Below are 11,722 nucleotides of genomic sequence, written 5' to 3'. Positions count from 1 at the left end.
CATCGAACAGCCACCGTATTCACCTGATCTTGCACCGTGTGACTTTTTCCTGTTTCCCAACCTCAAATTACCACTCAGAGGAACGCGTTTTGAATCCATAGAAGACGTAAAACAGAATTCGCAGAGGGAACTCAAAGCCATACCGGAAAGCGCCTATAAAAAATGTTTTGATGATTGGAAGAAACGTTGGCATATGTGTATCGCTTTAGAAGGAGCATATTTTGAAGGAGATAAAATAAATATTGATGAAGATTAAGAATTTTGCGTTTTATTTAAAATTTCCGGAAACTTTTCGGTCACAATGTAAGATAACGTAAAAAATTAAAATTATATTTTCTTATTATAATTATAAATAAATTAGTTTGTTTTTGTTGCTTTTATTCCACAGAATTAAAAATATTGCAATTTTTCATTTAAAACTATTGCAATTTTTTTAGTTTAACGCTGTTCTTAAATTTTCTAAATATTTTTTGTTAGGCACAAAGTATGATTTCCTTTTTATTATTCATATCATTCTTTTTTTCTTTTTGTTTTTGTATATATTTGAACAGCCAAGTAACTTTCAATATCATGAAATGTTTTCGTTATGTTCTTATAAGAATTATAATTATTCTCAACGATATTTATGTATAATTTATCATATATTTGGGCTTAAGAATTGCAAAAGGTGGCTTGACATGGAAGGAAATGTTAATATAATATATAATATATAAAATTTATTAATTTATTATTTATCTTACGCCCGCATATCGATCAAAACATTTTACGAGTTTAATTACAATACATTTCAATTATTTGTAACATTAAAAGTATAAAGTAAATGAAATTAAAGTAACTTGGCTAATTTAAATTGTTTATTTCTATTTTTACAATTTTGAAATTTTGTATACATTATTTAATTTAATTGGAAAAATACTTTACAACTAAACTACATATATCACTATTTAATTATATCTAATGTTAGTTATTAACTATTTTTGTGTTTGCATTATATTGTAATATTGTATTGTATGTTGATATTTTTTTTAATTTTAAATCATATTTTCGGCTATATTTATTTTCTATGTTTAAACGAATCATTAGTTTACTTATTTCTTATAGTTTGAACAACAATATTTGAAATTAACCCAAATAACTATTTGAACTAATATAATGAACATAAAATACACAATTTATAAAGTGAAAATGAATTATAGGTTTAATGTGTGAAATAAACTAAAAAATGATATAAAAGCTATATATAGTTATTTCTGTTACGTTAAAAAAATAAATCAAAACGAAATTTACTTTAATTTTTTAAATATATTTTTTATTAATTTATAATACTAAAGTTAGCAAATAAAAAAATTATAATAAATAAGACAATATTAAATATATTCTCCAGTACGCTATTATGTGTAAAGCAAATATCTTTAAGCTTTCAAATTACTTTATGGTCATTTATTTTTTAAAATTTAAAGCATAAGAATTTGAAATAATATTTTTAAATTATATTAAACATAGTTAAATATTTTGTTAATACGTATATAAAATATTTTATTTTCAACTTAATTTTTGCATTATTCATTGAAGCATTTAAAATGCTATTTTATTATATAAATTTGATTTTTATAATTAGTTTTGGTAAACTTAAGTTTGGATAAAAAAGCATTTTTTATAGTGTGCTTATTTTACTTTTAAATCAAGCAATTAAAATTGCTTGTTTGGTTTATAGAAAATTAAGTTTTTGTTGAAAACAAAATTAATTAATTAATTATAATTTAAATTTAGCGAAAATAACTTATTTCTTTTCGTTTTGTATGTTGCGAATTTTTCATTCCTAACAGTTCAGTTAGGAATTTTTAATTTAAATTCTTATTTTTTTCTGCAATATATATTTCGTTCATATATATACTCTTTTATTTATATATATAAATATTTGTAAACGTATATATGTTTTTATATATAATTATGTGTATAAAGTTGTTTATTATCTTCCATATCAGCTTTTAAGTAGTTTTATATCCTTATTTTATGTTTTTAATCAGTTTCCTTTAGTGGCTTCTTTTGCGGCCATAATTAGCGGCGTCAGACTGGCTAATGGACGTGCTAGTTTAAGAAAAGGATGCTAAAAATAACAGAAAATGTATGAGACCTCATATATATTTTCTATATAATTATTTAAAAAATACCTTCAGTAACTCCGCAGCACCGGAACGACGTTCAACATCAACTTCCAAGCATTGATTTAAAAAATCTTGAAATACAATGGAAAGTTTTTCTTTTTCCTTAATTTCAGGCTTGCCATTTGTGGCAATAAGGTACAATGCTTTAAGTGGATTTTCGTTGAGATAAGGTGGCTCTCCTTCAACCATTTCAATAGCCATGATACCGAGTGACCACAAATCGACCTTTAAAGAAAAAATTATACGTTAATATTCTTAAACATCAGATGATTGTATAACAAATTGATTTTATCAAATAGGTCAAGTGAAAAGAAACAATCAGGGCACCAACAATAAGCTTAGCATTTTAAGTACGACAGTTTTTCGTAAAAATGGTTAAAAATGTTAAGTATTTTATACCAACTGAAGACGTATAAACACAATATTAGAAATTTCTAAACTTAAAAACTAAAACGACAATATATGTCATCAAACTTAAACGTCATCGGTAGTAGTGATGAGAAAGATCTAGTCTACATGCAAACGTTTATATAACGCAAGATCTGTAAAACTGGATTTTTGTTTAGAGACCTCCTTTTTTATTTATTTTTTTATATTTATTATAAAAGATTTTTATTTATTTTGATAGGATTTTTGGGTACATCTTTCGGGCTTATAGAAACATGTCTAACCACTACCATAAAAGCTATCGTAAACTTGACGGTATTACATAAAATATTTTAATAATAATGATGGATTATCTTTTTTAAACTGCATACTTAACAATCATCGACAATTATCTTTAAATAATTAAGGTAGGATAGGATATTTAAGATAACAGTAAGTGGAGCAAGAAATGGAATTTAAAGTTTATCATAAACTGCAGTTTTTAATTAGAGATTTACACTTATAATATTAATATAATAATATATTTCCTTTTCTTTTTATGTTGAGAGATATATATGGTACTTGTATAAGTGTTCTTATTTACATACCTTTGGTCCATATTGTTTGCGTGTCACTACTTCAGGTGCCATCCAGTATGGTGTGCCGACCATTGTTGTGCGTTTTGATTGCTCTGGTGAGATCTGCGCGCAGAAACCGAAATCAGTCAATTTTACTGATCCGTCAAGACCGAGTAAAATATTATCACTTTTAATGTCGCGATGAATAACTTGATTGGAGTGTAGAAATTCTAATGCTTGTAATACTTCACGGCATACAGCTGCAATTTGGCCTTCATCCATACAGGTTTCCGTAACAACATCTGTTAATGAACCGCCTGGTAAATACTCCATAACAACCCAAAGTTCTTCAGACACCAAATAGCTGTCGAGGTAGTTAACAACATTTGGATGCTTATTTTCTCGCATCACTAATATTTCATTAATTATAAGCTCTTTCTTCGGTTGTTGTGATAGGTTCATTTGTTTAATTGCTACTTCCATACCCGTAGAAGCTTCAATTGCTGTATATACCGTACCAGATGCTCCTTGACCAATTTTCTCCATTTTTGTATATTTACGATTTGGATCACCGACAGAAACAATAGTTCGTAATTTTTCAAGAATTTCTTCGTCGGACATTTTCTTCTTTTTCGCTGTGCCCGAACGTTGTTGGGCTACTCCTGCTGCGGCAGTAGGCGGTGTCGCAATCGGCTGAGTAGCTTGAGTTGTAGAATTTGCAGTTGTTGCTGTTGGAGGTGTGACTGCAGAAGCTGTTAAATTATTTGCGCTACCATCGTGCGTGTATATATCTGTTGTAATTGAGTCAGCAGGAGGTTCGATATTTACATCAACGGTCACAGTTGGTGTTGCCGGAGAAATGGTTGTAGTTGTGGTTGTGGTTGGCGTAGGCAATGGTGGTGTCGGCAGTGCGACAGATTCAATAATGGAGGAAGACAACGATGGACAATAAATTGGTGGTAATGCAGAGGAGTCGTCGTGATACGATGGAAACGATGAAAAGGAGGAAGCAGAAGAGTCGTGATTAGTCGTCGTTGCATTAAAATCGATAAATTGCAAATGAATACTAGTAGTAGAATTATTAGTAGTGGTAGTAGTCGTAGTAGTAGTAGTAGTAAGAGTGAAGTTAGTTGTGTCATAGTTAGTAGTGGTAGTAATATTAGGTATGGTACAAATGGAATCTGCTGCAGCAGTTGCTGCGGCGTTAAAAGCGTGCGGATGCGGTTGCGGCGCAGAGACAACACATGATGCTGTTGCTGCTGCTGCAGACGATGCAACAATAAAATTGTCGTTATTGTTAGCAAAATACGTTATACAATAATTAATAATATTAACGTTAGTATAAATATCAATTAAAATACAAAGAAAATCTACATAATAAGAAACGATATTTACTTGCGTTATTTTTGTTCTTATCTAAAGTTGTGGTTGTTGTTATTGTTGGAGCTTTATATTGTGGTTGCGCTATATTGTTAAGATGCTGTTGCTGCAATTGTTGATGCAGTGGTGTTGTAGGTGTTGTAGCAGGTGGTGGCGGTATCGTTGGTGTTACCTCTTCTATAGGTCGTGTATAAATGGATTTCGTGCGTTCTGGTCGTGATGCAACTGGCGGTGGTGGCGGTTGTGGTGTACCTAAAATATCATCTTCATTGGCTGACGAATGTTGTGATGAAGAGGAGGCTGTATTGCCACCAACAAAATTATATGAATGTGATTGACTAAGTGCGGTATGATGATGATTTCCATAATTATTACCGATATGAGGGCTACCAATGCCACCAGTTGCTGGTATATTATTGGCATTATTGCCTAAAGTAAGATTATTTATGTTGACACCAATCAAATTACCTCCACTGTTGGAACCATGTAACTCTGAATCAGTTGGTGTGCTACTAGGACTGCTGCTGCTAACGTGCGATAGTGAAGAACCTGTAAACAGTCGTTAATAATGCACAATATAAATAATTAAAAAGGTATGTGCGGTTATATTACCAGAATGCGTTGTTATAGCATTTGTCATGTATTTTGAACTTGCTCTCTGCTTGGTTGTATTATCATACCACTTGAGAACATCTAACACAGCTTGTGGATTTTTCTTTTGTTCCTGTTTGCTTATGTTTGAATTCATAAGCAAGCGAGCCCATGCTTCTGGCATACCCTGTAAACAAATAAATAGAGTATAAGTAAAATTTCTGTTATTGTTAAAAAAATTTTTTATCTAAACATAAATACGATTCGTAAATAGAGCTAAGCGCTACGCAGAACTATAACTATATTAGCTTAGCTTCATTTTTCATAAGCAAGTTCTTCACTTTAATATATATTATTTAGTCTTCTAATATTTAATAAAGATTAGGTATGTTAGATTAGATCATAACGAAAAATTAGAATTCACTGCAACCGATAGGGCGATGGTAATATTGGTGATTATTGAACTGAAGACCGAAAGGTTCTATTGTTTTAGATCAGTATTATTTGTTATTAACAAACTTGTGTTATATATCGGAAGAGATATTGTTTTATAATTATTATTTATTTTTATAAATTTAGACTATTTCTATTAGAATTAAATTTTATAAATTATAGAAAGTGCATAGAGATCTAGTGCCAAATATCGGAATATCGGATATATTAAAAACCGTACAGAAACTATTTTTAAGATTAAAAATGATTCATAAAAGCTAATTATTATTTATTTTAAAATATCAAAATTAAAAATGATTTATGGAGTTTTCTAAAAGAAATACTTTTATTGTTCTCTAGCTTCCTCTTAAATATTGGCTGTTTCTGTTATTATTTCGCTATTGTTGTATTGTATATATGCGTGCATGCGCATATATAAATATAAATAAGTATTGAGTATTAAATTTATTATTTCCTATTTATTTTTGTATATTTAAACTTTATAAAAATAATAGCAAAGAAACAAGTTCACTTTATAGTAACAAACTTTACCGTTAATTAATTAATTAATTTTAATTCAGTTCAATTTTTGAAAATTTAATTTATTTCTTTTTAATTTTAATCCTTTTCGAAAACCGTCTTAATTACGGTAGTAAATGATCTTAAGACTATATCATTTTCTGTGACATTTATAATGGTACTTCTTCTTCTTCTTTTACACCGCTTTTGCTGACACAAATACATTAATAGAAACAACATTATTTTATTACATTTGGTCTAATATTTTTGTAATTATGTAAGTATAAGAGTATATATATGTTGAGGCTAGTTGAGTTGAGTCAGTGCACCTGAGAACTTTTACTCTCTATTAACTGCGAGGTTTCTACAAAACCCCTCTTTGCGCTTTGACTGGATAAGAGTATATGTAGATATTTATGTAAGTAAATAACTAATTTGGTCACAAGTAATATTAATAGAATTTGCTAATAATTCAATTAATTAATTTAAAATTAATTGACAATTAAAAGAACAATTAATTATTAATTCATTTTTACAATTAAAGAAACAGTAACAAAGGAGTAAGTGTACTTTGTAATCCCGATTTATACACTTAAGTAATCAATTAATTTTTAATTTAGTTCAGTTCTGAACAAATTTTTCGATTTGAATTCGATATAATTTGAACTTTAAAAAACTTTTATTAATTATTTTGTTAGAAATGTTGAAGATTTTTTCTGCTAATGAAGCGGATATAACTTAGTTTCATTACAAACAATTTCTTATTTATTAAAAGCTAATTAATATGTGGACGATTATCTAGAATACATTGGAAGGATTTTATTTGTCTATATGCGCTTATTATAATTTAGCTAAAACTGTAATACTGTGCTGCTATAAGTCTATAAATTTATTTATATAATGCAGAAAAATAAATGTTTAAAAGCTTATGAAAACGAAGTAATTTCAAAAATAAAAAATAAAATATGCTCTTGGTTATAATTATAACAGTCAGAAACATGTTACTTATAATTAATAAAATAAAAACTAGTGTTTCAAAGGATAAAAAAGCATTATAAGTTGCTGTGTATATATAGAAATGTCATTTGTTTTTAATATTAATTAGAAAATATATTTTCATTGTTTTTATTAAACTTTGTTCGGAATGAAGCAAGATTAATACTTACTTTCATTGGCAGCTTGAAACAAAAGAAAAGAAAAATACAAATAATAAAAATATACTAAATGACAAAATTTCCCTAATAAAATTAGTAAATGACAAATTAGTTAAAAAAAATAAAATAGGAAACAGTATATGGTAGAGTATGAGATATACGAATGGAGACGCATAATATATTATCAATGAATTTCAATGCCCCTCTAGAATTTCAAATGTAAATAATTTTTGACTGTCAACACTCTCTTAACTGTTTATATGTGTCAATATCTTTAAAGATAAACATGAAAGAACAAGAACCACTGGAGTGAACTGACTTATTTTACACAATATTCAAATTTTTGAACTTGTTTAAATCGATCTCAATTGATTCAATTTCACCAAATGTGTTTTGACATCAACGGATTTCTCACTTTTAGTTTATTTCATTTTTTCTTCCAAGTACCTTTTCCGTTTCCAACATTAGCTAATATAATTGATTTTTTTTTTTAGCTACAATTTTGTGAAACCAAGTTGACATTGATTTATGATAATAAATTGAAATATAATTATTTTTCTCAAATAAATATTCAAATTGGTTATATCGATTTATTATAATAAATGGAACACCTAAAATCACAACTAACTACATTCTAATTAGGTTTTTTACAACATAATTGCGAGGTTCTACAAAATTAAACTGCGTCTGTGCAATTATTATTATTTATTCAAAACAGTCAATGTAAAAATTAAATACTTGTCTTAAATAATCGTCTTAAATGTAGTAAATCTAGTATTATGATTAGGCTTTTTTCACAATTCAAATCGTAATAAATATTACTTATTTATTTACATAATCTCACATATCAAAATATTCGAAAACCTATTCGTAAAATTGATAGCTATAACTGAATATTTTTATCATGATGTTTCTAATGATGTCCTTAAACATAGTTGTGATGACTATTTAACTACTATTGTTTTTCAACATTATTGTGCTATGTTAATTTCAACTTGCAAGAAACGATTAAATTTAATATAGAATCAAGATTTATTCACATTTAACATCATAAAGGGCCACTTTAGTCATCTTATATTTTGAAGGATATATACAATGAATAACAAAAAAAAAAAGAAAATGAATTAATTAGTTAGTGCCAATGTATGATATTTTATAGTTACTTTCATAAAAAAATTGCTTTAAACACCATAAATATATTTACATTTTTCGAGATATGTGAGCAACTTAATAATATTGATATTTTTAGTTTTTGTGAGTTTATAAAATAAGAGTGACAGTAAAGTGAAAAACAATTATTAGAATAGTTATGTACACTTGACTAAAAAAGTTATTAGCCTAGCCCTATAATATCTTATTAGTGGTACAAACTAATAAAAATATCTCTTTTATATAAAAATATTCTTCTCTTCCTCCGGTTATAATATAAACGAGTTCGAAATCAAGAATGTAAAATAAAATACTTATTGTTTATTATATATGTATATTATAATTAAAAAAACTAAAAACTCTGTTTACTCTCTCTCACTCTCTTTTTGGATAAAAAGGTTTTTTAATTTTTCGGATAAACTGAATTTTATTTCAGTTTATGTAAATAAAAATTGTTAAAATTTCTTCACTATTCCCTTAACCCATTTTCTATTCGAGATAGATTTCTTGCTATAAGACAAACAGATTTTTTAATTAGATATGGATTATTATATCTAATAACAACCTGCGGCCCCCTCCCCCTGGGTTTTTATGATCAAACAGGTAAGTAAGTATGGATTTATATTAAAATAAAATTTATATGATTTAAAATTATTTTATTATAATTAATATAATAAGGAGTAATAATATTCCATCCGTAAGGTCCGGTTCAGACATATTTAGTTCAAAAACACACTAGAAGACACAACCAGCTTAGATGCAAAGTTAAGCTGCTCTGCTATAAGCAACTTATTCGCCCACGACTCACCTACGCCTTCCCTATTTGGTTTGCAGTCTTCTTCCATCTCTGTCCTTTACGACAATGCCAAGATCACTCGCATTGACGAGTGCCTTTTGACGCTCGCTAGTAGGTAAATCCTCCGGCTCCATGACCTACCCCCTGACGTCTCTATTCCTATTAACCCCCCCCTGAAGATCTTGTTCTAGCCTTGCGCTTTAAACCTGCCCAATACCTGTCTGTCTCATCTGCTCTAACCTACCCCTTTCTCTATAACTCAATTTCCCTAATGTACGTCCTTGCTATTGGCTTAGATAAATTTGGCTCGCTAGGTACTAAGTCTATTTTCCTCCTGTCTCCCCTGATTACTGGATTGAAGTTTTCACAATGATGTGCAAATCACTCCTAAGAGGTGATTTAGTAAGTTCAAGTCTTACACGGTGGCTTTCGATGCTTCCACCTACTGTCAAAAAAAAAACAAAAAAAAAGACAAGGAATATGTTAATGAATTATAGAATAAAGAACCACAGCAATGGCAACAAAGGACATTAGTTAGGTTTTTTTTTTATTTATATATATAATTTCCATATAATTTATAATAAATATTATGGAAAAAGAAGGAGTATACACTTTTATATATAAAAGTGATATAAGTAATATTTTAAAGCTAAAACTATCATGATTTTAAGAAAAAATTCGTACCCGTAATCGGGTGAAATAGATGTTTGCAATAAAAGTTTAAACGTTCGATTTTATCTTTTTTAATGAAGTACCCAATCCTTCTTATATCATATAATATTGATTATACTGCATATATGTGCTAACTCTTTATAATTATATATGAGATTATTTACAAAATAAATAAATGTAATTAATACGAAATTTTTTCAACAGTGAGAAAAGAAAGTTCGCATTAGGCTTCATAATAAATGTCATATTGAAAGAGTTCTTAAATTGGTGTGCATAGATTAAAAATTGAACACGTTAGAGACTAACCAATAGTTTGATGAATAAGTACATAAACAAAACATACCAGAAAATTTATTTAATTATTTTAAGCTTTTAGATAGATATTTTCTTACAAATTTCACTAGGACGTTTTTCGTGGAAAATATGTTCATTCTATTTGGTTAATATAAGTCACATATGCGGAGAGTATTACCAAGAAATCGTTCTGAGTTAGAGTTAGACTAACAAAGAGTAGTTAAATCTTAATATCTATCAAGATCTATCAAACAAATTATTTAACCTACGAATTAGTTTTAACAATAACTGTTTTGAAGTGGCACTGTAAAGAACTTTCTAAAGCATATAGAGCTAGAATTGTTTTCATATCTGAGCGGAAGACATTTTTTGAGTTAAATAGTATAATTAATATATGATGTGTAACAATGGACTTTATACATATTTAATATCTATTTGGATTACACTGCTATCAATAACATAGCTATCTTAAATGACCTAATTCATCAGGCATTGGTGCATAGCATTGCTTGTAGAAGGCTTATGTTTGCTCTTCTGTAAATTTTGACAAGTGGTATCTAAAGCGGAGACTATTCTGCTATTATTTTACTTATTCTTTACCAGTCAGCAGCTTCAACTAAAGGGACAATACCTCAGTACTACATAATCGCTGCTGATAAGTCACAGCGTTCTAAGAACAAAGCAATAACACTTGGTCTACCCTCTAACGCCTTTTGTCGGGGTTGTGATTTTGCTTATGAGAGGTTTCACTTCATGTGTCTGGCTAAATGAAGATTCAAAAACTTTGGGCTCTCAGGTCCGTCATCTTTTAAAATTAGAAATATAGCCAAGCTTATAGATATATCAGATTAGTTCCCTTTTACTTGAATGGAAACTCACGCCTTCTAAAAAGTACTCCGTAGATGTTTGGGATTTCTATTTTTGGGGTGGTTCTTCAGGTCTGATGTACGAACTATTTCTGTGGTATTACAATGAGTCATTATTTGTAATTAGATGATCTTTGGCGCACAAAGCAGTTACTCCAACATAACCAAGTTCCTGTGTTTACTTCTTTGACTGCAAGCTATTGACATTCCTCTTTTTTATTTTGAGTAAAATAGCAAAATCAGATAAGCTATGACTTTTAATACTTTCTGAACTTCACTTAGGTGCGCACTATTTACTATTCAGATTCTCATCTTTACAAATGACCAGGTGCTTTCAACCACTACCAACTCAAGATACAGTATAATAGTAACCACTATTTCTACTACTAGTAATAATCTGCCTCATCGATCCGATAGTGTTTTGGTCAAACTCCAATACTATAGTGAATACAGATGCACTTAGAACACTATTTTGCACAGTATGCTTCAACCTATAATTTATATTGAATTTTATAACACATCACAGAGATTATTAAAGTGACCAATTTAAATAAAAAAATATGTTTTACTTTAGTTTAATAAACAAAGGGAATTTGCTGCAGTGTCCTTGTAATTTTTGATAAATATCGCTTTGATAAAGAGTATTTGTATAAATCAATATGTGTTAGATTAGAAAAAAAAGATATTTTAGTACAAAAAATGTTTTTACAAGAGGTAAGTTATAAAATGCGTCTAATAAATTACTTTTGATGTTTTAAAT

General features: G+C 28.5%; 1 protein-coding gene across 1 annotated transcript in view; it reads right to left on the bottom strand.

The window, feature by feature from the left end:
• Positions 1–1,930: 1,930 nt before the first annotated feature.
• LOC119675420 (serine/threonine-protein kinase PAK 3-like) overlaps positions 1,931–11,722 on the bottom strand; it is a 32,910-nt gene continuing 23,118 nt past the window's right edge. Inside the window, exons 7-11 of the mRNA XM_038086618.1 lie at positions 5,102–5,267; positions 4,505–5,038; positions 3,140–3,900; positions 2,172–2,390; positions 1,931–2,107 (exon numbers count right to left, since the gene is read on the bottom strand). Coding sequence (XP_037942546.1) covers positions 2,024–2,107; positions 2,172–2,390; positions 3,140–3,900; positions 4,505–5,038; positions 5,102–5,267 — 1,764 coding nt within the window. The 3' untranslated portion in view covers positions 1,931–2,023. The remainder of the gene's footprint in view (positions 2,108–2,171; positions 2,391–3,139; positions 3,901–4,504; positions 5,039–5,101; positions 5,268–11,722) is intronic.

Source organism: Teleopsis dalmanni, chromosome 2 (genome assembly GCF_002237135.1).
Source record: "Teleopsis dalmanni isolate 2A chromosome 2, ASM223713v2, whole genome shotgun sequence".
Taxonomy (NCBI): Eukaryota; Metazoa; Arthropoda; class Insecta; order Diptera; family Diopsidae; genus Teleopsis; species Teleopsis dalmanni.
This window is presented reverse-complemented; position numbering and strand designations above follow the sequence as displayed.